Raw genomic sequence first — 27,653 nt, forward strand, 5'->3', positions numbered from 1 at the left:
GCAACTTTACTGAATTCATTTATGAGTTCTAACAGGTTTTGTTTTTTGTTCTTTTTGTTTTGTTTTGTTTTTTTAGTCTTGAGTGTTTTTCTATATATAATATCATGTCATCTGAAAATAGTCACAGTTTTCCTTCTTCTTTTCCAATTTGGATGCCTTTTAAAAAGTTTGCTTTCCTGCCTAATTGCTCTGGTAAGGATTTTCAATACCATATTGAATAATGAAGTGGGAAGAGTGGGCATCCTTGTCTTGTTCCTAATCTTAGAGGAAACATTTTCAGCTTTTTCTTTTTGAGTGTGATACCAGCTATTGGCTTGTCATATGTGGTCTTTATTATTTTGAGTACATTCCTTCTAAACCTGTTTGGAGAGTTTTTATCATTAATAGTTGAATTTTATCACGTGCTTTTTCTGCATCTATTGAAATAGGATTTGTTGCCCTTGATTTGTTAATGTGTTTCTATCACATTGATCTGTGGATGTGGAACCATCTCTGTGTCTGTAGAATAAATCCTAAATCATGTGTATGATCCTTTTGATGTATTGTTGAATTTGGTTTAATATTTTGTTGAAAATTTTTACTTACATGTTTCTCATGGAAATCGGCCTTTCTCTTTTCTGTTGTGTCCTTGTCTCATTTTAATATCAGGGTAATGCTGGCCTTAAAAAATGAGTTTGGAAGTGTCCCTTACCTTTTATCGTTTTGGAAGACCTTGAGAAGGATTGGTAGTAATATTTTTTTAGATGTTTGGTAGAGCTCATCAGTGAGGGTATCTCTGGTCCTGACTTTTGTTTGTTGGGAGGTTTTTGATTACTAACTAGAATCTCCTTACTAGAAATCGATCGATTCAGATTTTCAGTTTCTTCATGATTCAGTCTTGGTAGGTTGTATGTTTCTAGAAATGTATCCCTGTATATCTTGGTTGTCTAGTTTGGTGGCATGTAATTATTTGGTAAGAGGCTTGTTTTGTTTGTCTTACGAGCAAAATACAATCGGTTCTGGGGGGCTGACTCTGAATACCTAGTAAAAAATGTATCCTATTTTATATTCTGGTCTGGCTGTATCATTTAACTAGCTGTATGATCTCCATAACTCAGCTCACGTTTCTACCTGGGTTTCTCCTTTTTAATTAGAAAATGGAGATAGTAATGCCTGCTTCGTAGGATTGTGTGAACACTCACTGAATGTAATAGCACTAAATTTAAGGATACAGTGCTGTATTGGCTTAGATGTAATTGATCACCAGTAACCAACATAGTCATTCACACAGTTATTCAGCGTAATGGAAGGTATGGACAACAGGGCCTGGTGGCAGTCACCAGGTCTGAGAGCTACTGAGCAATGATGCTTATCTATTTAGTTTGGAGAATATTCAAAGAACAGAATTCATTATGGTCTTTAAGGGCTTTGTACTTGAAATAGATGGCTTTTTTTATGGGAGAAATTATTTTTAACATGCTGAATTTATTTATACTGAAAGAGCTTCCCAACTGTTGAAATCGGTCTCTTTTGTAATCACATAGTGGTTTTGTTATGTTGTTTATTTAGTATTGAGTGGCATTGTGCCTGGTAATTTATGGCTATAGTGTATAAATAATGTTCTCCAACCTTGAGGTAATCCTGAGGTGGGAGAAAATATGTACACAGATGAACAATTTTAAGTGACTGTATGAAATAGTGTGTTATTTTTTGCTGATAGGAAATGTTACATACAATTCGAGGAGACATAACTGAGTGTAGAGGTAGTGTCAGATGAGATTCATGAGTGATTGGGACTTGGATGGGATTGTGAAGAGTAGGTAAAATTTGGCTAAGTGGAAAGAATAGGACATTCCTTTTTTTTTTTTTTTTTAAGATTTTATTTATTCGACAGAGATAGAGACAGCCAGCGAGAGAGGGAACACAAGCAGGGGGAGTGGGAGAGGAAGAAGCAGGCTCCTAGCAGAGAAGCCTGATGTGGGGCTCCATCCCGTAGCTCCAGGATCACGCCCTGAGCCGAAGGCAGACGCTTAACCGCTGTGCCACCCAGGCGCCCCAAGAATAGGACATTCTGAGCGGAGGAAAAGTTTGAAGATGATTGAGAGGATTCAGGGGTCAGTGGTTACATTAGCTTTGCTGATCATTTCAAGAAATGGTTTGGGGACAGATGTGTGAAGAGCTTTGAATGCTAGGGTGAAAAGGTTAAACTTTCTGTGTAAGCACCAAGGAGCCATCTAGTGATCATTATTTCATTTTTCCCTTCTCTTAACCTTTTACAGTTCATTTACTGGTTACCTTAGAAATTATAGTCTTTTTTTTAATAATAAAAATTGTGACTTGATAATACTGAGCCACTTTTAATACTTTACCCAACATCCCCTTCATCTTTTACTGTATTGTTGTTAGTTTTCTTAATTCTGCATACATTTTATACTCCTGAGATAGTAGTAGTGTTGTCCTTTGCTATCAGTATTCATTGATACTTATTCTCTCAATTCCTTCCTGTAGTTTTGTTTTCCTTTCTGGGATCATTTTTCTTCTGCCTCAAGGACTTCCTTTGGCACAACATAGTAATGGAGGACTCTGGCTACAAACTTTCTTACCTATTGTTTGGAAATTTTTGTTTGTTTGTTTTCAAAGATTTTGTTTATTTGAGAGAGAGAGAGAATGAGCAGTGGGGAGGGGGAAAGGGAGAAGCCGACTCCCCTCTGAACACAGAACCCGACAAAGGGCTCGATCCCAGGACCCCAGGATCATGACCCAAGCCGAAGGCAGGCACTTACCCAGGCGCCCCTGAAAATGCTTTTAATTCACATTTATTTACAAAGGCTGTTTTTGCTGGATGTGGAAGTTTAGATTGGCATTGATTGAAATAAACTTATGGTACAATGTTTTATTAGTTTCAGGTCTATAACATAGTAGTTAAACAATTCTGTACATTACAGAATGCTCACCACAATTATCTGTCACCCTACAAAATTATTGTAATGTTTGTGACTATGTTCTGTATGCTGTGTTTTCATCCCCATGACTTATAACTAGAAGTTTGTGCCTCTTAATCCCCTTGCCCTGTTTAGCCCATCCTCCCACACGCTTTTTTTCTGGCAACCACCAGTTCTGTTTGCGGGTGTTCGTGTGTTTGGTTTTTTAGATTCTACATGTCAGTGAAATTATATGATATTTGTCTTTCTGTGTCTGCCTTATTTCACTTAGCATAATACTCTAGGTCCATTCATGTTGTTCCAAGTGGCCAGATGTCATTCTTTATGACTGAGTAATATTCCTGTGTGTGTGTGTGTCACATCTTTATCCAAATTCATCTATCAGTGTACACTTGGGTTGCTTCCATATCTATTGTAAATAATGCTGCAGTGAACATAGGGATGCCTGTATCGTTCTGAATTAGTGTTTTCCTTTTCTTTGGGTAAATACCCAGTCGTGAAAATACTGGATAATAAGGTATTTCCATTTTTAGTCTTTTGAGGGATCTCCATACTGTTTTCCACAGTGGCTGTATCAGTTTACGTTCCCACCAGGAGTGCACAAGGGGCCCTTTTTCTCTGCATCCTTGCCAGCATTTCTTATTTAAAATTTTAGTCATTGTAACATTCTCACTGTGGTTTTGATTTGCATTTCCCTGATGATGAGTGATGTTGAACACCTTTTCAAGTGTCTGTTGGTCATCTGTATGTCTTTTTTGGAGAAATGTCTGCTCATGGCTTCTTTTTTTTTTTTTTTTTTTTTTTTAGATTTTACTTATTTGAGAGAGAGCACAGGTGGGGTGAAGGCAGAGGGAGAAGCAGACTCCCTGCTGAGCAAGGAGCCCAAGGTGGGACTCTGTCCCAGGACCCTGGGGTCATGATGGTAGGCAGATGCTTAACCGACTGAGCCGCCCAGGCGCCCTCTTCTGCCCATTTTTGATTGGATTGTTTTTGGTGTACAGTTGTTTGAGTTTTTTATAGGGATATCATTCACAAAGATATTAAGTAGGAGTCCCTTTTTTTGTTTTGGTGTGGAAAAGGTTTTTATTTTGGTGTAGTCCCAATAGTTTATTTTTGCTTTTGTTTTGCTTGTGTGAGGAGATACATTTAGAAAGAAAGTAAGGCTGATGTTTAAGAGATTGCTGTCTTTTGTTTTAGGAGTTGTATGGGTTCAGATCTTACAGTTAGGTCCATTTTGAGTTTGTGACTAGTGTTAGAACGTGGTGCAGTTTTCCCAGTACCATTTATTGAAAACTTTTTTCCCCATTTGTATATTCCTGCCAGTTTTGTACTAGATTGGCCGTGTAAGTGTCAGTTTATTTCTGGGTTCTCGGCACTGTTTTATGGATCCGTATGTATCAGTATCCTCATCTTTTGAGTACTATGGCTTGAAATCTTGCATTGTAATACCTTTAGGTTGGTTCTTCCTTTTCCAGATTGCTTTGGCTTTTCAAGGTCTTTGTGATTTTATACATTAAATTTTAGTATTATTTGCTCTAGTTCTGTGAAAAATATTACCAGTATTTTGATAGGGACGCATTGAATCTGTGGATTGTTTTGGGTAGTGTGAATATTTTAATGCTATTGACTTTACTAATCCATACGCATGGAATAGCTTTTCATTTGTGTCACCTTCAGGTTTTCTTCATTGTCTTACAGTTTTAAGAGTACAGGTCTTTCACCTTCTTTCGTAAATACATTCCTAGTTATTTTATTCATTTGATGCACTTGTAAATGGGATTGTTTTCTTAATTTGTCTTTCTGCTACTTCGTTATTAGTATACAGAAATATACCAGATTTCCATGTGTTGATTTTGTATCATGCAACTTCACTGAGTTTAAGTTTTTCTATACATAGTATCATATCCGCTTTCACTATTGGCAGTTTGGCTTCTTCCTTACCCAGTTTGGATGCCTTTTATTTATTGTCTCCTGTTTGATTTCTGTGGCCAGAACTTTCTGTGCTATGATGAATGAGTGGACATCTTTGTCTCCATCTTAGAGAAAAATCTTTGTTTTTCATCATTTTTATGTTACTTGTATGTTTGTCAGATATGGTCTTTATTATGTGGAGGTGTGTTCCCCATAAACCCACTTTGTTGGGAATTCTTATTATGAATGGATGTTGAATTTTATCACGTGCTCTTTCTGCATTTACTGAAATGATCGTATGGTTTTTATCCCTGGTTTTGTTAATGTGATGAATCACGTTGATTTGGAAATGTAGAATCATTCTTGCGTCCCTGGAATAATTTGCACTTGATTGTGATTATTTTAATGTATTGTTGAATTTGGTTTGCTAATGTTTTGAGGATTTTTGCATCTGTGTTCATCAGGGATATAACTTTTTGTAGTGTTTTTGTCTGATTTTGCTATCAGGGTAGTGCTGGCCTTGTGGAATAATTTGTAAGTTTTCCTTCCGTGTTTTTGAATAGTTTGAGAAAGATAAGTACTCAGAATTTTCTTGTGAAACTGCCTGGATTTTTGTTTGTTGGGGGCTTTTTGATTACTTTGTTTTGTTACTAGTAATTAGTCTGTTCACATTTTCTATTTCTTCCTGATTCAGTCTTGTATGCTTTTTGGAAGGTATAAATTTCTTCCAGGTTGTCTAGTTTGGTGGCATATTTGTCATAGTATTCATAAGTATCTCTTGAATTTTTGTCACATTGCTTCTCTTTCTTTTCTGATTTTGACCCTTGATTAGTCTGCCTAAAGGTTAATCGATTTTATTGTTTCAAAGAAGTAGCTCTTGATTCTTTTCCTTCCATGCTCTTTGAGCTTTGTTTGTTCTTTTCCTAGGTCCATTAGGTTGTACGGTTGAACTTTGTAGTTGAGGTAGGCCTTTAGAACTGCTTTTGCCGTGTCCCAGGATTTTTTGATTTCTCTCTTGACCCTTTGGCTTAGTAAGTAGCATATTGTTTGGCCTCCATGGTTGGTGTTTTTCCCAGTTTTTGTCTTCCTTGTAATTGATTTCCAGTTTGATAGCCTTATGGTAGGAAAAGGTGTTTGATAGGATTTTATTCTCTGGCATTTATTGAGACTTGTTTTTGGCCTAACATGATTTATCCTGGGAACATTCCATTTGCTATTGACAAGAGTGTTATCATCTTCAGTTGGTTTTGGAAGGAGTGTTGTATATAGATGTATTAAATCCATCTGGTTGAAAGCCACCGTTTCCTTACAGATTTTGTCTGGATGATCTATCCATTGATATAAGTGGGCGGCAAAGTCCCTTAATGTTACTGTTCTACCTTCACTTTCTGCCTTGAGATCTGCTAATATTTGTTTTACGTATTTAGATGTTCCGATATTGGGTACATAGATAATTGCCATTGTTCTCTCGTTGGATTGATCCCCTTATATAGTCTTTGTTTCAGTTTGGTCTGCTACATGTCCTGCTTCCATGTGCATGAAATCTCTTTTTCCATCCTTTCATTTAAAAGTCTCTGTGTCTGTAGGTATGTGGTGAGTGTCTTTTAGGCCGCATATAGATGGGTCTTGTTCTATCCAGTCATCCTGTGTCTTTTGATTGAGTGGAGTATTACATTTACATATGAAGTAATTATTGTTAGGTATGCACTTCACTACCATTTCATTGTTTTGCAGTTACCGTGAGATTCCTGTATAACATTGTAAATTATGCAGTCGATGATGTGTTAAGTTCAGTTACATTCCGAAAGCACTTTACTCATCCCTCTACCTTTTATGTATATGATGTCATATTTTACACCTTTTTATTTTGTCCGTCTCTTAGATATAATTTACTACTTTTGCCTTTTCGTGTTTACAATAGCTGTGTAAGTGATCTTCTTTCTTACCTGTGAAATGTTTCCCTTTTCTAGTTTTCACCTCTAGGCATGGCCTTTTCTTCTTAGAAAAGTCTTTTGAACATTTCTTAAAAGGGTGGTTGGTTTAATGGTGATGAGTTACTCACCTCTTCTTCAGTGGTGAATGTGACCTTACAGGTCGAGTCTTCCTGATTGTAGGTTTTTTCTCTACTTCGAATAGATCACGCCAGTCCCTTCTGTTCTGTAATCTGCTGGTAGCTTCATGGGGTTTCCGTTGTATTTAACTAGGTGCTTACCTCTTGATGTCTTTAAGAGTCTCTTTAATTTTTGATTTTATGTTTCTTGGTGTGAACCTCCTTGGGTTCAACTTATTTTGGGTTGTGATTCTTGGACCTGGATCTGTGTCCTTCCCCAGGTTAGGGAACTTTTCACCTCCTTTCTCTTTTCTGGGATCCCTATAATGGGAGTGTGTGTGTGTATATATATATAGAGAGAGATGGTACGGTTAATGTCCCAGAGACCGTTTAACATATTTTTTTTTCTTTTTGCTCTTCAGCTGGTTGCTTTAGACACCCGTTCTGCCGCATCCTCTATTTTGCTGCTGATTCCCTCTAGTGTATTTGTCATTTCACTTAATTGTGTTTAAGTCCTATTGGCTCTTTTTTATATTTTTGATATTTATGCACTCTTTATTCAGTGGACTGAATCTCTGTTTCAAGTAAGCATATTTCTTTCTCCTTATTTTGGCTTTGTGATTTAAGTTAAACACTTACCTCTCCCAGTCTTGGAAGGGTGGCCTTTTGTAGGGATGTTCCCTGTGCAGTTGGTGTGTGTTTGGGGCGTCCCGCTGGGGCCGCTTTGGCGGGATGGCTCGAGCTGGTGCGTGTGCACTGGGGGCACAGGGGTCACTGAGGCAGCCGGCCGGCTAGAATATCCCGACTCTGCTCCTGTCTGCGTTGTCCGGGTGGAAGGGGAACATAAATAATGGTGTTCCTGAGCACCTACCACCCCGGGGAACATTCTAACCGTTTCCCTACCCTTTGGGAGATGTCAGCGATGGGTTTCCTTCACTTCTAGTCTACCTGCTGAGTTCAGGCCGGGTGGCACTCAGGTCCCGCTGAAGGTCTTCACCTCACTCCGAAAGCTTCCCCATCCCCAGCGTTACTCCGTTTTGTCCTCCTGCCTTCTGCAGCTCTTTGCTGCCTTCAGAGGCAGGACTTGTTTACCTCCTCCAGCTTTTCGTTGGGAGCACTGGTCTGCCAGCAGCTGTCCCATTGTACCTAGATGGGGTATGGGGTATTTTTCCTACCAAATACCTTATAGCAAGTACGGTAGCATATTTTGAAGATTAGGGATAGTAGTAAACACAGTTGACTCTTGAAAAGCATGGATTTGAACTGCACAGATCCACTTGTGTAGATTTTTCTGGTACAGTACAGTACTGTAAGTGTATTTTTTCTTCCTGTGGTTTCTTACCTTTTCCCCCCGTTGTTCAGGGGTAAACTGTAGTAGTAGGAAATCCGGTGCTGGTTTCTAGTATGGATTAAAGAGGAGAGGATGGGAAGGTGCAGAGGAACAGAGAGGGAGGACATGGGAATGGAGAGCAAAGCCAGGATCCATCACTACTTGATGGTCCTGCTTTGGCTACTTCTGTCTGCTGTGGTCCTTAGGGAAATAAGTGCACAGAAGATCAAGTCGATAGCATGCTTATGACTGAGACTGATCAAGGGAGTCAGACAGCCAAAAGAAGAGATCCCAAATGTGTCTAGCCCTAACAAAGAATAGAGCTAGGACAGACCTGTCTTTGAGTCCTGCATCAGTCCATGCCACATGAGAAAAACTAACACGACGTGTACCTTACCTGACAAAAGCCTGTGTAAGCATGGACTGTCCTTATTCTGAGGTGAACCAGGCAAGTGGAAATATCTTGTGTTCTGTGTGTTAAAATGTCCTTTTTTTCTGAGAATTGGCTGGTGGTGGTAGATGATCTATCTTTTGTAAAACAGAGTGGCAGTTCGCACATTCTGTTTTGAGGTTTTTGCTGGTAAATGAAATCCAAGTATCTTGGAACCACAGTTCTTCTTAAGCCCTTTTTTAAAGTGGCAGCCCTATGGGATCGGTCAAGTCCATGTTGTTTCAGCAGCTGCCCGGCGAGGGGAAGGAAGGGACGGAGACAGAGCCTCAGTGACTGTCTATGAATGTGGGGTGGAGTGTCCCTGTGGAGTTGAAGGACAGGAGGAGAGCCCAGTGTTTCCACAGCCAGCAGCGCTAGGGAAGGAAACAGAAGAGGTTTTCATGGGCGTAACCGTGGTTGCAGGTGTAGCTCCTGAGTGGGATATATCCCTGCAGACTCGGTCGAGAGCACGATCGAATCTCAGATAACAAAGAGGACCTTAGAGTTCTTCTAACACGTATTCACCAGCATCACAGAAGGGACTTTTACCTTCAGTGTGTCTGCTTTTCAGGAAGTCCAGGCCTGATCGCTGAATCACCATGGTTGTTCTCTACTCTCTGCATTATACACACGTTACTGACTGATCAGTGTGCCAGATAAAATTCATATCCTTGTTTATTTGAAACCAACTTTTAGGGTATGAATACTACAGCCATTACCTGTTACCATTTTAATCCTCAGCAAACTGTTATATTTTACTTTGCTGTTTCTTTGAATATGTAGATAGAAGTTACCTAATTCATTTCGTATTTTGTCACATTTCATTAGATCTACATATTTTTAAAAATAGACTGAACTTTTTTTGCTCTATATATCCAAACTCACTCATGATTTCATGGCATCTGGTGGTTGCATAATTCTGGTTATCTAAAAGTTGGTGGTGTTACAGATGACTTAGGCAATTATAAAATGTATTTTTATAATTTGAGTAAATGGAAGAAAGTTTTGATTTCATGAACTGTTTTCAAAGACATTATCAAGAATAAGGACAAGATATGTTATTTCCTCTGAATGTGCTTATTTAATTTGCTCGTAACTTTGCAAGTGGGCTGTAGTAACCATAGAGATGGTAAAATAAAATTTCCTGTATTTTAGCAAGTGACATTTTGAAAAAGTTACTGGTGATAAAGTATTTGCATATTCAGATGAGTAACTATCTGTTGCTTTTTTGAATCCTTTTCCCTCCATCTCAGCGAGAAAAACTTTAAGTTTCACTTGTTTTTTCTTGTTTGTTGTCCTCCCTCTTGGAATTAAGCCAACTGGTAATTTTATATATACTTTTTATGATTAGAAAAAACATTTCCTTTTTGAACTCTGTTTTATCTGAATGATCCTGGTGGTTTCTTGGGGTGTCAGTGTTATTGGGCACGTAAGTAAGTAAGTCGTCCGCATCCGTTCTGTTGCAGGTGGTTTGACATCGGCTGTCTGATAGTGGAAGACCCCGTCCACGGCATTCACCTAGAGACGTTTACACAGGCCACACCAGTGCCTTTGGAATTCGTGCAACAGGTTCGTTCTCTCCTGTGTCGTTATTCTGCAGAGACACTTGAACTGCTGCTTTCAGAATACAAGTTTATGTGAGGCTACCTTCCTGAGTTCGCAGCTTCTTTCCTCTTGGCCTTTCGGTTTCCAATTTCTTTCACGTGAGTACTTTCCTCCGTTTCTTTTCCAGCTGTTTTTGAAAAGGTATACTACATGACAGGCTTCATCACTGTTTCCTCTCTTTATGATTATGTTCACTACTGTAAGAGCAGAAGAATGGTTTACCGGTTCTGCTGGTGGTAGGTTAGCCTTTCGTCATCTACCGTTTCGGTTCCCCTAGTACTTCCATCTCAAGTGGAAACCTGTTTGGAAACCTTCCATGAAAGGCACATGTCTTTAGGTTTGTTGAAAACGTACTTAGAAGAATGGAAGCATAATGTTTAATGATCAGTTCCTTACCTGTCATCCTTTCTTGAACAAAATAGAATGTAAATGTAGGTTTACGTGGCAGCCTTAGCACTCCCATCTAAAACGACATTTTGTTGCTGTTTTCCTGTCTTCCTGTCTCATCAAGTTTGTTCTTACGTACATTGTCAAATGTCATTTCAAAACTTTCTCTTAAAAGTTATTTGGGTCTTTAGGCGTTTGAGAAGCTGATAAAAGCTACTGGATTCTCTCCCAAGAAAATCCATGTATGTTCTCATGTATAAATTTGGCTTTTATGTTTATAGAATCCCTGAAAGCAACCGGTGGCTGTCTTAGGGCTTTACAGTTTCCGTGAGGAGGAAGAATTCATGCTCGGAATTTTTAAATTTTATCAAACCTTTTACTTAGTCTTTATAATTTCCTCTCAGAAGTTCAGAAAAATTGATAGATGGTAGCATTAAACTCATCCTAGTATGAAGGTGATTTTCTGTGAATACTGTTAAGAAATTAGATGAAGTGGCTGATTTTCTAGGAAAATAAAAATTGCCATAGTTGATTCAAGTATTAGGTTGAATGAACCAGACTTTTGGACTTCAGAGACAGCAAATATTGTCAGTTTCTTCCGTTCTGAAAATTTTGATGACGCTTGCTATTTTATGAGACTAACCAAACCACCCCCCCAAAAATTACAATATACTTCAGAGCCAAATGTCAAAATCATTGGTATAATTAATAGAATTTTGAATTGTATTACAAGAACATTACAAAGGGTTCTAGAACCAATTACAATATGGGGGGTTTGCCCCCCCACCCCATGCCACCAAGCAATTTTCCAACACTAGCTGGGTGTCGTGCATTTCAACTCAATTCTGACCCTGTATACCTACAGATAGCATCAGATCCTACAGATTTAAGATGGTCTCCCCCGCCACCCACTTCAGACAGACATCACTCAGACATCATTCACAAGTCCAGGTTGTGAGCTGTTCGGCTGTAAACCAGGATTCAGTTAATTTGCTGGAGCAGCTCATAGAACTCAAACAGGCTTACTCTCTGGATTATAGATAACTCGGGAACAACCAGTTGGAAGAGATGCATAGGGCAAGATAGGGGGACAGAGCTTCCATGCCTTCTGAACCCTTTGTCATTTGCAAGTCTGTGTTGTTCCTTAACTCAGAACCTCTCCCAACCCCACCCTTCAGGGGTTTTATAGAAGTTTGTTACTTACGTAGGCCTGACTGGATCAACCTCCAGACCCTCGGCCATGCTGGAAACCCCCCCCACCCCCCGGCCCCGAGTTGTTGGGGAGAGAGAGATGGCAAGTTCCAGCCCTCTAATCACGTGGTGCCCTTCCCTCGTACCCATCCCCATCCTTAGGGATGTCACCTCATTAACAAAAGACACCTTTATCCTTCTCACTGCTTAAAAAATTACAAGGTTAGAAGCACTGTGCCACAAACCAGGGTCCACGACCAAATATGTTATTCCTTATTATAAACCACAGCATTACACTCCACCTCTGGTCTTCAGACACAGATTCCTTCTAGCAAAATAAAAAGGCCCAAGGATAACTTGCACCTCAAGTCAGTAATTGCTGCCTACCCAGTCTGCCATCACACCCTGCCAGAATGTGTCCCAGGGAGAGGCCCCCCAGCTTTGCAGCCAGCCGCCTTTTCTGTTTTGTCAGGGCCCTAAAACGCTTCAGCCTTGCACCCAGGTGGAGTAACTGAGACTGTGTCATCTCTTAGCCTGAGCCTCTTTTGAGGTGTTAGTGTAACATTCAGTTTCCCTCATTATATAACCCATGATTCAATCCTTTACCCACAGCTACAGTTGATCCTTTGTGCCATTTGTACCCAAACTTCTCAACCTTTGGGAGGCACGTAACCATTAGCCTATGTTGGTGTGTGTGAGAGGAGGCACTTCTAGCCCAGCAAGTGCCTCCCCACTCGGTCCGCTTCCGTGCAGACAGGGCAGAAGGTGACAGACGCGCCGAACTACAGGCACAGCTCAGACGCCGCAGCTGTGGGGCCAGACCACGGACATACAGCGACTGTCACAGTAAAGTATGGCAAATGCGTTTTTCTGTTTCTCCGTGCATAGAAAAGTTAGGTTTACGCTACAGTCTGAAATGGCATATTTTTTTTTAAAAGTTCACATTTTAATTAAAAAATGTTCTTGCTAAAAATTCTACCACAGATCACTGTAATAAATAATGAAAAAGTCTGAAATACTCTGGATGTGACAAAAAGGGAACGAAGGCTGTTGGAAAGCTCTGTGGCAGCTCTGTGGCCATAAGTCTCCATAAAAGATGCAGTCTGTGCAAAGCACGCTCAAGCGAGGTGGGCCTGAAGGACGCGTGGCTGTAGTGAGCTGGCTGTGCCACAGGCCGTGGGGCTGCCTGCTCTGTTACCCCAGTTCCTGCCCCCCCGCCCAGCCCTTAGGAAGTAGAACATAAAAACAGACTTACCGTTTCATGCTTAGGAATCATCCCTGTTCCCACTTCTGTATTTGCAACACCAAATAGGGGGATGAACAGTGGAAGTGATCTGGGGAAGGAAAAAAGTCACTGGATCAGCCGCCACCTCCCTGTGCCAGAATTGCGCAGTCATTACCGTCACCCTTTGCCACCCCCCCGCCCCAGATCCACAGCAAAACAGAGGGATCTGCCGCACTGGCGACGACCAGGGTTTCAGTTGCCAGTTTGATTCTCTATCAATCAAAGCAGACATGAGCTGTCAGGCGTGGTCCTTGCTCTGAAGATTGGTGCGATATCTTCTACTCTGGTTCTTTTATCGTGGACCCAGGTGGCCACCTAAGGGATATCTGCTTGTCCCTTCCACTCACCTTCCAAACCTGGAAGGAAGTTCTGGTGGGACCGTGTCCTACTTCACTGTACCCCTCAAATTCTCAGAGTGATTTCCACAGGGCTGTGCCCTGTATGGCCATCATTCTAATACATCATGTTCCCATTATGCCTTCTTGGCTGACCATTTGGCCACTGCCTCGGAGTCGGTAAAAACTGAAACCTAGGGCATTTTTTCTGTCACTGCTGAGAAAATAGGTGCATTTCAGCACACAGAGCTGATTTGTTTTCCACCTTCTTCCGTCGGGGGGCGGGGGTGGCCTTTCAGATACACTGATGTCCACTCACCTTGGAACCGCCGTCCACAAACCAGGCAGCCAGCTCTGTGTGGTTCAGCTGAGAGTTGTTCACAGGGCACTGTCTGCACGGCCGTTGGTTCTCACAGCTTTTCTCATGGCCTCAAAGTGAGTCCTAGAGAAAAAGAGGTCCCTTGCTCATGACTGTCTCTCTAGGTAGGCATCATGACCCTGTATGTAAACCACTGCCGGAACCACTTACGGAACTTTCCTGGGCACTGCCATCCCTATTAGGGCGTTTCTCCAACACCATCCTAGACATTATGGGTGTTTCACATTTCGAAATCATTTTATGTCCTTCAGTGAAAGGGCTTGCTTTAATAATGTCTACTAGTAAGTGCCCCCCAAATGGAAATATTCTACTCCAAAGTCCCAGTAGAGGTCGCCGGACACACTCAGATTTTTGCCACGAGCCTCAGTCTATGCTCCACGGCGGGCTATGGCACAGAGAATTAGTCTTGGCTAGCATACCCGCTTCTTTTCCACACTGTGTGGGCCCAGTCTTCCTGGTTCTCAGATAGCTTGTCCAGTTAATCGTGAAGGGCATATTTTCACCCTTTCGATTTTACAGTACTGGTTTGGGGAAGCTTTCCCCAGTCAGACTGCAGCGTCCATCCCCAAAATACAGTCAGGTAAAAGAAGACCACTTCACACCTGGCCTGTTCACACCTAACAGTTTCCTTACAAATTTTACTGTAATTCCATCAACTTGTGTCCCTAACTATCAAGCTTCAAGGCCAGACTCAGCATTGACTTTGACTTTAACAACAGCCAGGTGTTGGACTCTGTTGCCTTTTTCTGCATTTCTTTATGTATTCAGTAAACCAGCTTTCCAGGAGACAGTCCATCTCCAGTTTCCCCTTTAGTGACGGTGCAGCCCAGATGCTGCTCCGATCCAGCAGTGACCACGTGGCCACCCAGCAACCGAAGGTTCCGCAGCCCTCCTCCTTCCCTCCCTGCTCTTCGTAAGCTACGCATTGCAACAAGCCAGGGCTGTTCTGCCAAATACCTCTTCTGACACCAACTATTGAGGTTTCAGACCCAGTTCTGTATGTGGGCGAGCTTTTTCCACCCCACCGAGGAATTTTAGGATACCAGCTGCTGTCAGACATTTCATTGCAATTCTGACTCCCTACCTGGAGATAGTGTCCAGTCCCAGAGAATCAGAACTTCGTCCTACAGAACTGCCCCCTGCCCCTTGCAGATGTCGGTGACAAGTCTCAGTGACAAACTGGTTCTACAGATTGGTTTGGACAGCCCCCTTCTCAGGAAGCCTCTCTGCTCACTAGGTTGCTTGTGTGTTATAAGAAGGTAGGACTCAGGAAGAGCCAGCTGGAGGAGAGGAGACGTCAAGATCCCGGGAGAGGGCGCAGAGTTGACATGTGCCCCCTCGCCCACCACCCGCCCTGTGTCTCCACATGTTCACCAGCCCAGAAGCTCTCCCAGCTCCATCATTTTGGGGTTTTTTTATGGATGCTTCATCGTATAGTTATGAGTGCTTCCATCATTGGCCATCGGTTATTTAGTCAACTTGCAGCTTCTCTCCCTGCCCTGGAGCTGGAAGGGAGTAGGAAGACCAGATAAAACTGACCTTTGAACAACACGGGTTTGAAGTGCACAGGTCCATTTATAAGCAGACTTTTTAAAGTACTTGGTAGTTCCTCTTTTTGATTTTCTTAACCTTTTTTCTGTAGCTTAGCTGACTTTAAGAATATGGTATATAATACATATACAGAGGGGGTGTTACTTGACTTACCAGTAAGGTGTCTGGTCAACAGTAGACTATTAGTAATTAAGTTCTGGGGGAGTCAGAAGTTATACTGTGAATTTTCAACTATACCAGGTGGTCACTCTCCCTAACCTCTACATTGTTCAAGGGTCAGGTGTGTGTATTTTTCATTGTAAATTACAGTATTATGAACAGAACAGCCTGGCCAAGATTGGTTTATCCCACAAACGGCCTGATGGTTCAAGCAATAGCTCATCAATTTACGCAGTTCAGACACAAATATATTAAAAGAGAAAGAAGGATTTCAACAGAGTTGAAATGTGTTTGCTAGAAATAACTACCATGCTGTTAACTGTTAGCTAATTAGAATATGTGTGCTGAAAAAATCACAAAAATCAGACCTACTGAGCAGACATTAGAACCTCAGACGCCTAATGAACTAGACAACGTATAGGTCAAGATGTCAGCACTTCAGGTGACGGGAAGGCTCCGAAGAGGACACGGAGGGACAGTGGAAAAGGACGGGAAGGCTTAGGGGTGGAGGTGCCGCTCTCAGCACTCCTCTTCCCCTTAACCTGAAGCAGCGTGGACTCGACTGGAACCTAAACTCTTGCACAGTGAGCGCTGTTAGGTGGCGTCCGTAGACTGAGAGGACATGTGAACCACAAAATGAGCTCACTGTGGACACTGAACAGAGGAGGTGTGTGTCGTAGTCCTGCCCCGTCAGAGCGCTGCCCGTGTAGCTCTGTTTCTTGGGGCTTGTCGTCCGTACTAAATGTCAGAGACAGACTTGGGGAGGTCACTGAGAGCTAGGGCCAGTCATTTTTTTCAATGCAATATAAATCACACGCAGTTTCCTTTTTCCCTAGGCTCAAAGCCTCACGCCCCAGGACTACAGTCTGAGGTGGTCAGGCCTTTTGGTGACGGTGGGTGAAGTCCTGGAAAAGAGCCTAGTGAACGTGACGCGGACTGACTGGCACCTGACGTTCACCGGCATGTCTCGCCGGCAGATGATCTACAGCGCGGCCAAAGCCGTGGCCGGCATGTACAAGCAGCGCCTGCCCCCGAGGACCGTGTGACGGACACTCACCCAGGGCACGGAGACCTCTTCGCTTGCAGCGTGGCGGCAGAGACTTTGTCCCGTCCCCAAGTGCGGAGCTCCAGTGGGTGCGGCGGTCTGGAGAGTCCGCCTGTAGGCTGCACTCGATCTTCCCTAGAAAGGCACGGTGTCATTCCAGTAGCTGAAAAACACCAGATCCTTGCTGTGATCGTGTCATTTCACGTACTGCAGTTCTCAGAAAATATATAAATATTTTTATAGGACAATTTGATATACTAAATTTGTAAGGTGCAAATTCGTGTGCTAGGACATTTAACTTAAGGATATGTACTTGATTATTTTGTTGTTTAAGAAGATGCAGCTCATAGAAGAACATGTTTATTTCCTGATTTCTCCCTTTCTTGTTAGTCTTTGATGCTTTCTGTGTGTGCAGGTGATCGCAGGTCTGACGCGGAGCTGTGTGCTCAACTGTTGACCCTCAGACCCCTCCTTGCAGGGAGATGGCGCGCGTTTCTATGCATACTTTTTACGTGGGCCAAAATAAGGGGGTTTCTCTTTGCTTTTTTTGATTATCATGTACATACACACCTCTACACATATAATCTAAAAAAAGAAGAAAAAAGGTTTTTTTCAAAATAAGTTTTGGCATTTCACAGATTTAGACTCAAACTTGCAGTAGTAGGTTTTATTTTCCATTGCTGCCTGACAACGAAGCGGCCCGTGATTTGAGTGTATTTTAAATCAGAAGCATTTGTTATTTTTATATACTATTCAATATTTCCAAGTAAACTCTGACAGTGGCCATTATTTCTGCTTCCACTCATATATTCTCAAGTGTCGTACAGAAATTTTTCAGAGGAATTACTTTATTTATGGGATTGTAGGTCTCTCTTAATTAAGGTTACTTAATATTTAGTTTGCCTTAAACATGCTTCTCTAACTTGGTGCCGTTCTGCCTTTACTCTTTATGGAAGTTTTCTGTGAAACTGTTTAATATTCGACCTGGTTTATCTAGTCCATCGTGTTTGTATTTAGTGAAAGCTTCTCCCACCCCACAACCCCAAATAATATATTTTAGCATTTTTGGATTTATATAAGTCAAAATTGAAACAGTTTGTCTTATACTTTGGACTCTACATATGCAAGTTCCTATAACTTTTTGAAGATAGTTTCTTACACAAATGTAATTTAATTTTTATTTACTCGTCTATACAGTTCTTCAGCTGTAAGTCAGCGCAATCTTACAAAGGGTGTCGAAGCTCTTATCCTGCGCCATCACTACAGATAACGTTTGCTCTGTATCACTTTGAGTACTTACTTGATTTTTGCTTTTTTACCTGAGGACAAGAAGCATCATTTACATGACTATATGTTCATTTCCAAGCACCGTATGATTACGTGGTGAAATTCAGACTTGTTCGTCATTAAATGTAGGGGGAGAAGAGACCTGTAACCAGTTGCTGTGGCATAATAGGGCTAGAATGCTTTTCTCCCCTCTTTCATTGCTATTTGTGCAACACTTTTCTATGTTTTCTTCATCTGATTAATAAAAAAGAGAAGCCTTTCTGTACCACTTGCTTTTATCATTTTTAAAAAGCTACACTTTTCTAACAGTATTTTATCACGGCATTGGCGTGGCAACAAATCACAATTAGGGATGAAGGATGCCTGTACTTGGAATATGCAGGTGCCGATCTGCCACTTCTCTCCCGTTAGAATTGTAGAGATCCTTAAAAAAAATGTCTGCTTTCAAACATGGACATGCCCTTGGAGGACCATTTTTCCACAGTCCTCAAAACTGTTCAGTAGTCTGTGGCTTCTATGAAACCAGGTCATTTTCCCGCCCCTGGTCATTTGCTGAACCTTCTGCTCTTTGGAACAGTGTGAGTGGGCGAGGAGGGTTAGGGAAGAGCACATGGAAAAGATAAACCCACAATCCGGTTTTGGCCTCTCATGCTTTTTTTGGCCCCCAGTTACCGTTGAAAGTCATCCAAGCATGACTGACTCCACACGCTCAGTTTTCCCCACCTCATGCTTATTTTTTCATCTTTAGATTTCTTTGTTGTATGAGGGGCAAGAAAAGTAACTCATTACCTTGTACGCGCCATGGCGGCTTGAGCCGGGCAGGCCTGTAGTGAGTGTTGGCATGAGATACGCGAGCCCTCGGTCCGAGGCCACATTTCCCCTCACCAGTCACCCAGCCACCCCTTCCTGCTCATTTCCTACGGACACTAGCATTTTTGAGGGAGAGTCAGACTGGGGGAGGGGGTGCTCTTTGCTTTTTTTTGTCCCTCAAGCTTCTCAGGAAAACCAGTCTCTAACACCACTGTTGGTGTGGTCGTGTCTGTGATACTTTGTTCTTCTGAAGTGCTCCAGGAATCACTTAGTGAGTTTTCTTGGCTTGTACACTTTTTTGTTGTAAGTAAGCAGTGTGAAAGACAACAGGAAAAATGCAGCAAGAGTAATGTAACATCAGCCTCAGGCGACAGAAGGAACTCCGAGGACTCCATCCAAGACCCTTGGCTAGCTACTAAGCCTGCACCAGGGCTGTGCCACCGTTGGAAAGCTTCAGGCAGTTCTAGTTTTCTCCTCCTTGACTCTTAATTACTTCCCCATTCTTTGTTCCTTTTTATCTTAAGGATTAATGAGGTGGAAGATCGAGATGACTGAATTTAAACCAAATGGTAGTATACTGGTAAGTTTAAGGAAAGTATGATAGCATGTATTCAAAAATTATGCAGATTAGTGATACACTCAGGGTCAACTTATTACTTTATGTTGAATTTACTTTGTTCCTTGACTACAAAAAATTCTCAACAGGTATTTGTGTTCTCTGAAGCCAAATTGATGGTATTTTGTGATCTAAAAGATGCTGGGTTATGCATAAATTATTAAGGAACTTGAATTTTTACTCCCAGAATATGATGTTCATTCTTAAGATACTATGCAGGATGATGTATTGGATAAAAACAGTTTTGTAAGTATGTAAATATGTCATAAATAAATAATACCTCAATTTATTTCCCAAAGTTGTAAAGTGATTTTTTAAAATGCTAAATCCTATTAATATTCTATTAGAAGTATATTCTATTACTTTAATTGTCTCAAAGGCTACTAGCTGCCAACAATTCTTACAGAATAGCTACTTAAAACACATCTTCCAAGTGCAATGGTAACAATTCAAATATACCAGAATCGCTAACTTCATGTTCGGAGAACTCAGAACACTTAGGGCAGAGGATACTGTGGAGATGGAACCGATGGGCAAGAAGTTACGGCCTGTGTGCCTGAGATGTTTTGACCGGGGAGTTTAATTTACCCTTAGCCTCCACAAGTATCTTCTTTAAAAAAAATAAAAGTGTGTTATTATATTTGCTATTCTGAGCCTATGATCTCAGGGCAGAGATTTTTGTTTTGATTTGGTGGGCAAGGGGGTACTTTACAAAAGACCATGAAATACTCATTTGGGTGTTTCGTTTGTTTGCCAAAGGAAAACAATATTGTTTTCAGTACAATAGAAAAACACCAATTCGGAACGCAGGAAAGGCCCTGTTAAATTTATACTTTTAGAATTAACTGGAGGAGGAAAAAAAAGTTCAGGCAAGAGAAACAGAATTAGCAAGACCAGTATCAAGATGTAAAAGTTTACACATAAAGGAAAATTTGAAATTATCCTTAACATGAATACATATTAAGAATTTAAAGCAGCAGGAAAGAGGAACTAACAAGTGATAAATGCATGTTGCCTGTTACATGCTGGAGTAGAAACTTCTTTTTATAGGTGCGGTAACTGCAACAATCAGCTACTCAGCATCATCCGAGCGAGTGAGTTAGAAAGGCCTGAAGTGGAGGCTGGCGCGTCCCAAACCATTCTCTTATGAAACACCCTACGTATGTGCTTCACGAACTTCGGGGTACCTAGCTTATCCTGTAAGTATTTTTTTAATTCAACTTAATTAGAACAATAGCTTGAGACTTTTCCCTGGTATACTTTCAGTTTTACAACATTAAGTTTAAGGAACAGTCTTTACTCCATATTTTTCATTTTAGGTTTAAGTGCTGCTTTGGGCTTTGCTGCTGGTATAAGAATGTATTTGTGGTCATTGAATATTCTGCTCCCAAATTTAAGAAACCAGAAACTAGGTTTACATTTGAATATCATTTTTAGGATCAGAGCCAGAAATGTTCTTATTGTCTAACTAGTCTTCAAGCAAGATACTGACCACATACCTTGTAAAATATATTTTAATATTTTGAGTCCTCCTGCTCCAGGGGCCACACTTCTGGGAACCACTGCTGTGATACCATTCCTGACTCATTCTTCGTGTCCTAAGATATCTTAGAGAGTGATGTCACCCAGATAGCAGCATAGGATGTTCCTGATTTCACTCCCTCACAACAAGAGCAACTAACAGCTCTTCATGGACAAGGTACCACTGAGAGAATCGCAGAACAAGGGGGTGAGGCTGAAGCAGCCCCGCACCTCAGAGACAAGACAGACATGAGAAGCGGAAGAGGCACAGCTACCCTCTTGCCCGTGTTGCCCCTCCCCAAGGCCGGCCCAGCACTGTGCTGAGAGATCCCCACCCCCCCGAGCCTCCGGTTCCTTACAGGGAAAAGAAATCCCAGTGCGGACATCCAGCTACCCCAGCATTATGGGTTACTTCTTGGGACCCCTCATTCTAGTCTCAATTCCCAGGAACTGTGGGCAGATGTGCAGGACTTGACCATCTTGGCCAACCGATTTCCTACCTGCAGCACCCAAGCCGTGGTCCCGATCAGCAGTTTGCTCATTGGCCAAACCAAGTGTGTGGCACAGTCTGACTGGGAAACTCAGCATGGTGCAGGTCTGCCCGATTTGGGTCTTCTAATCAGTAGCCTCCCCATCCCTGGATCCTGGCCTACCCCCACCCAGGCAGGGGAACTGAACCAGAGCCCAGCCCTCTGCTGAGCGTAACTCCTAGCCCCATCTGAACAGAAAGGCTGGGAGGAACCCCTGGAACCTTCATAGCCTCCAATGCTTGTGCGGAGAGTATGGCAGGCAGAGCCGATCATCCACAAAATTAAGCCAGTGCCAGGTGTAAGGGTTCCCTGTTTTACCCAGTCAGAGCAGCTAACTCATACCCTACTCACCATTAAGTAAAACTCCCAATACAACCAAACCAGAAAGCTGGAGTCAAACACCTGGAAAGCGATGTAGCCCATCAATTCATGAGCAGAACCTGGAAGGCAGAGCTGATAGTCTGCAGAGCAAGGCTGGTAACCCTGTTTGGCTAGGCAACTTGAGAAATGGTTGGGCTTGAGACAACACAGGGCTTTACCAGCCTTGGAGCTGGTTCTTCCAGTATGCCAGGAAAGGGAAACTAACTCACAGCCTCACTTATTGCTGAATAAAGCCTCAGCCTGCCTTCCCAGAGAAGTTAGCTAGAGCACATCGGAAGCTGGATAGCCCATCCAATAGCCCATGACTTTACCCATTTATAGAACAAAACCAGTGGCCTTGTTTGGCCAGGAAATTCAGTGTATACTGTTGCCTGATTCAGGTCCCCAATCAATGAGCCATGCATGTCCTGGGCCCCAGCCTGCTGTCCTGCCAGGGCATGGAAGCTATTCATAGTGTCACCAGCTGCTGAGTACGGTACCCAGTCCCAACTGCCTAGTATGCCTGACCAGAGAACCCAGGAAACTTGTGGAGCCCATCCTACAACTTCACTCGGGCAAGGAATCAAACCAGCAGTTTAATCCAACTATTCTCAGACAGCCACACCCCACCTCCCCGCCCCCCAGCCTCAGAGCTTGGGCAGGTGCCTCAACCCAAATTAGACCCTGAGAGCAAGCCCCACCACCCCAAGGATACTCCTAGCAGATATTTCCAGAAAGCCATATTGAGCTTACTGATGAAGAACTGTCTAGGCCTACACAAACCTGTGAAATATGGAAAAGGAACCACTTACTTGAATGTGCAAATACTAACATAAGGTATTCAGGATCATTAAAAATATGATAACAGGAAGCACCAAAGAAAACCTGAAGCTCCAATAACTGACTCTAAAGAAATCGAGATCAATTATCAGACAAAAATTCTGAATTATCCTTTTTTTTTTGCTCCCACTCTAGTTTTCCAGAATAATCCTTTTAAAAATGTTTAGTGAACTACAAGAACAAAGAAATTTGAAAAGTAATGCATGCACAAAATGAGAATTTCCACTAAGAAAGAGAGACCATCAACAACAACAAAAAACCAAATAGAATTCCTAGAGGTGAACAGCATAACAACTGAATTGAAGAATTCAAAAAAGAGCTTCAAAAGTAGATTTGACCATGCAGAAGAAATAGTCTATGATTGAAATAAAGAACATTTGAAATTCTACAGTCAGGAAAAAAAAAAAAAAGAATGTAAATGAATGAACAAAGCCTACTATTAATGAGACACAATCAAAAGAAATACTAGCCACCATCATGGGAATTCTAGAAGGAAAAGAGATTAAGTGACAAAGTATATTTAAATAAAAAAAAATGGCCTAAAACTTCCCAAAACCTGGGGAGAGAAAAAGAAATCCAGATACATAAGAGCCAAAGAACCCAAAGTAGTTTAGCCTGAATAGGGATGCACAGATATCTGTTATCGTTAAACTGTGAAAAGTCAGAGATAAATAATTTTGAAGCTAGCAAGAGAGAAGAGGAACGTTACTTGGAAGGGAACCCCCCAAAGACTATCCATTTCTCAACAGTAATGTTCCAGGCAGGTGACAATGGGATGATATATTTAAAATACTGGGAAAAAAACAAAAAACCTCAACCAAGGATTCTATACCCGGGAAAGCTTTTCTTCAAAAATAGAGGAGAGAGGAAGACTTTAATGAGTCAACAAAAGCTGAGGGAGTTCATCTACACCTGCCTTAAAAGAAATGCTAATGGGAGTTGAGTGGAAAGAGAACGAAGCCAATTAACATCATAAAAACATAAGAAGGTAGCATAAAATTCACTGGCACTAGTAAATATATAGTGAAAGATTCAGCAATATGGAATGTTGGTACATAATGCACATATACTTCTAGTTTAAAATTTTTAAAACATAGTAAAAATAACCATATCTGCACTATTCTGTTACTAGATACAAAAATATTTAAAAATATGCAAACTATAATGCGAATAACTTAAAATGGGGGTGAGCAAAGTATAAAGTTTAAGAATGCTATTTGAGTTAATTTTTAGTTTAAAATACAATTTTCAGATATTTTATGTAAGCTTCATGGTAACTTCAAAAGAAATACCTATAATAATTACAAAAAAACAATATTACAAACAGTTCAAAGCATACTGATACCAAAGACATTAAAACACAAGAGAGGATATGAAACAATGGGCAATGGACCTTCAAAGCACCCAGAAAATTGACAAAATGGCAATAAGTCCTTACCTATCAATAATTACTTTAAATGTAAATGGATTAAATTCTCTAAAACAAAGAATGTCTCTATGGGGAAAAAACAAGATCCAATGATACGTTGCCTACAAGTAAGAGACTCACTATAGCCTTAAAGAGACACAGACTTAGAATAAGGGGATGAGAAAAGGTATTTCCAACAAATGGTAAACAAAAACAAGAAAGCAGGGAAGCTCTACTTGTATCAGAGAAAATAGACTTTAAAGAAAGACTAACAATAAGAGACAAATGGCATTATATAATGATAAATGGATCAATCTACTGAGAAGATATAACAAATTTAAATATTTATGCATCCAATATCAGAACACCTAAATATACGAAGCAAAAACTAAAAGCTTAAAGAGAAATAAACTTATACAGTAATTGGGACTTTCATACCCAACTCTCAACACTGGATAGAGATCATCCACACAAAGAAGGAAAGAGCAGGAAGAGGAAATTAAAGGAGGAAGTAGAAACTATCTTGAGACAAATGAAAACGGAAACACAACATACAAAGGCTTATGGAATGCACCAAAAGCAGCTCTAAGAGGGAAGTTCATAGCACTAATGCCTACACTACGAAACAAAGATCTCAAACAATGTAACTTCTTTAGACATTCCATTTAGTAATTCTCTTTCATATGTGCCCACTTATGTAAAGCACAATCCAAGATAAGGAGTTAGGAGGATATAAAAGAAAACAGTATGGTAGAGAATATGAACAACACATTAGAGTTTTATAATTTTAGTTCTTTATATTCTTTCCTTGATGAGATACTGTTGTCATAACTCTTCTTAAATACTGTAGACATGGGCGCCTGGGTGGCTCAGTCCGTTAAGTGTCTGCCTTTGGCTCAGGTCATGATCCTGGGATCCCAGGATAGAGCCCTGTGTCAGGCTCCCTGCTCAGCAGGGAGTCTGCTTCTCCCTCTCCCTCTGCATTTCCCCCACTTGTGCTTGCTCTCTCTCGTGCTAATAAATAAATAAAATCTTAAAAAATTAATCAACTTGATGCACCACATTAACAAAGTGAAGGATAAAAATCTTAGGATCATCTCAATAAATGCAGAAAAATGATTTTAACAAAAGTTAACATCCATTTTTAATTACACTCTTAATATAGTGGGTAAGGAGGGAATGTACCCCAACATAGTGAAGGCCATGTGTGTTAAATCTATAGCTAACATCATCTCGATATAAAGCTGAAAACTTTCCCTTTAAGATTAGAAATAAGAATGCCCACTCTTGTCACTTTTATTCAATGTATTATTGAAAGTTCTAGCCACAGCAACTAGACAAGAAACAAGGGCATCCAAGTTGAAAAGGAAGAAGCAAAAACCAGCACCAGTTACAAATGACAGAATACTACATGTAGAAAACCCTAAAGCCACCATCCAAAAACTATTAGATAAATGAGTCCTGTAAAGTTTCAGGGTACAAAATTTAATACACAGAAATATGTTGCATTTCTATACACTTGAAGTACATGTGAACTATCAAAAAGAAATTAAGAAAACCATTCCACTTGCAATTTGATAAAACAAAACAAAACCCTAGGAATAAATTTAACCAGGAAGGTGAATGACCGGTACACATTGAAGAGAGAAACTGAAGAAGACACAGACACAAATGAAAGATCTGCCATACTCATGGAGTGCAAGAACACTGTTTAAACGTCCATATTACCCAAAACATATACAGATCAAATGCAATCCCTATCACAGTATCCATGGCAGGTTTTTTGTTTGTTTGTTTGGGGGTTTTTTGTTTCATTTTTTACAGAACCAGAACAAACTCCAAAATCTATAGAGAACCACAGAAGACTCCAAAGAGCCGAAGCTATCTTCAGAAAGAAAAAGTTGGAGGTATCATGTTCATGGATTTCAAACAATACTACAAAATTACAATAATCAAAACAGTACGCTAGTGGCATGGAAAGAGGCACACTGATTGATGGAACAGAATAGAGAAATAAACCTGCACTTATGTGGTCAATTAATCTACAGCGAGGAGGCTAAAATATACAATGGAGAAGAGACCATCTCATCAAAAACTGGTGCTAGGAAAATTGGACAGCTACACGCCAAGAATAAAAGTATACTACCTTCCTACACCATATGCAAAAATAAACTCAAAATGGATTAAGGGCTTAAATATATAAGAACTGAAACCGTAAAACCCATGTTCAGAAAAGAACACAGGCAGTAAGCTCTCTGACACTGATCTTAGCAAGATTGTTTTTGGACCTGTTTCCTTAGACAAGGACAGCAACAAATGGGACTGTGCAAAAATAAACAAATGGGACTACATCAAAATAGAAAGCTTTTGCACATCATGGGAAACCAACAAAACAAGAAGGTAACATACTGAATGGGAGAAGATAATCACAAATGATAAACGTGATAAGGAATTAACATCCGAATTGATAAAGAACTCCCACAACTCAGTATCAAAAAAAAATCCAATTTAAAAAATGGGCAGAGACCTAAATAGACATTTCTCCAAAAAGACATGCAGATGGCCAACAGGCACATGAAAAGATGCTCAACATCACTCGTCATCAGGGAAATGCAAATCAAAACCACAGTGAAGTATCACCTCACATCTGTCAGAATAGCTAGTATCAAAAAGACAAGAAATAACAAGTGTTGGTAAGGATGTGGGGTAAAGGGAACCATCATGCACTATTGGTAGGAATGTAAATTGGTACAGCCGCTAAGGAAAACATGGAGATTTTTTTAAAAAATTAAAAAGAGAAATACTAAACAGCCCATCAGTTCCACTTCTAGGTATTTACCTGAAGAAAATGAAAACACTCATTTAAAAAGACATATGCACCCCTATGTTCATCACAGCATTATTTACAAAAGCCAAGATATATAAGCAACCTAATGTCCACTGACACATGAATGAATAGAGAAGAGGTATGTATATATATACCCGCACATAAACACACACACACACACACACACACACACACACACACACACACACACCCAATGCAATATTACTCAGCCATAAAAAAGAATGTGATCTTGCCATTTGTAACAACATGGAAGGACACAGAGGATATTTTGCTAAGTTAAATCAGCCAGGCAGAGAAAAATAAACACTGCAGTAGTTCAGTTAGAATCGAAAAAACGAAACATAACAAAACACAAGGAGACTTATAGGTAGAGAAGACAAAGTGATGGGTGCCAGAGGGAAGGGGTGGGGGTATGAATGAAATAGGTGAACTGGATTAAGAGGAACCATCTTCCGGTTACAGACTTTTTAAAAATGGAGGTAAAAAATATAGTACAAAGAATATAATCCATAATATTGTAACAACTTCAAATGGTAAGAGATGGTAATTAGACTTACTGTGGTGACCATTTCATAATGTATAGAAGTACTGATTCATGGGGCGCCTGAGTGGCTCAGTCATTTAGGCATCTGACTTTGGCTCAGGTCATGATCTCTAGGTCCTGGGATCAAGCCCCATGTTGGGCTCCCCACTCAGCAGGCAGTCTGCTTGTCCCTCTCCCTCTGCCCCTCCCCCCACTCATACTCTCTGTTTCTCTCTCAGTTAAATAAAATCTTAAAAAAAATACTGAATCGCTGTTGTACACCTGAAATACAATATTGCATATCAATTATTTAATAAAAAAGATATCATTC

At 40.8% G+C, this 27,653-nt stretch overlaps 1 protein-coding gene and 2 long non-coding RNA genes across 3 annotated transcripts in view; 1 reads left to right on the plus strand and 2 right to left on the minus strand.

The window, feature by feature from the left end:
* PRRC1 (proline rich coiled-coil 1) overlaps positions 1-19,590 on the plus strand; it is a 48,576-nt gene extending 28,986 nt beyond the window's left edge. Inside the window, exons 8-9 of the mRNA XM_026507873.4 lie at positions 10,109-10,211; positions 16,371-19,590. Of these exons, the coding sequence (XP_026363658.1) occupies positions 10,109-10,211; positions 16,371-16,580 (313 nt within the window). The 3' untranslated portion in view covers positions 16,581-19,590. The remainder of the gene's footprint in view (positions 1-10,108; positions 10,212-16,370) is intronic.
* On the minus strand, positions 1,836-14,596 carry LOC130542802 (uncharacterized). The gene is made up of 2 exons (XR_008957641.1): positions 13,765-14,596; positions 1,836-13,159 (listed from the first exon to the last, which is right to left on the minus strand). It is a non-coding gene; the product is annotated as an uncharacterized LOC130542802 (long non-coding RNA).
* Positions 16,654-27,653, minus strand: part of LOC130542803 (uncharacterized) — a 74,544-nt gene continuing 63,544 nt past the window's right edge. The window contains exon 4 of the long non-coding RNA XR_008957642.1: positions 16,654-16,742. This is a non-coding gene — a long non-coding RNA (uncharacterized LOC130542803). The remainder of the gene's footprint in view (positions 16,743-27,653) is intronic.

This window comes from Ursus arctos, unplaced genomic scaffold, assembly GCF_023065955.2.
Source record: "Ursus arctos isolate Adak ecotype North America unplaced genomic scaffold, UrsArc2.0 scaffold_5, whole genome shotgun sequence".
In the NCBI taxonomy this organism is placed as follows: Eukaryota; Metazoa; Chordata; class Mammalia; order Carnivora; family Ursidae; genus Ursus; species Ursus arctos.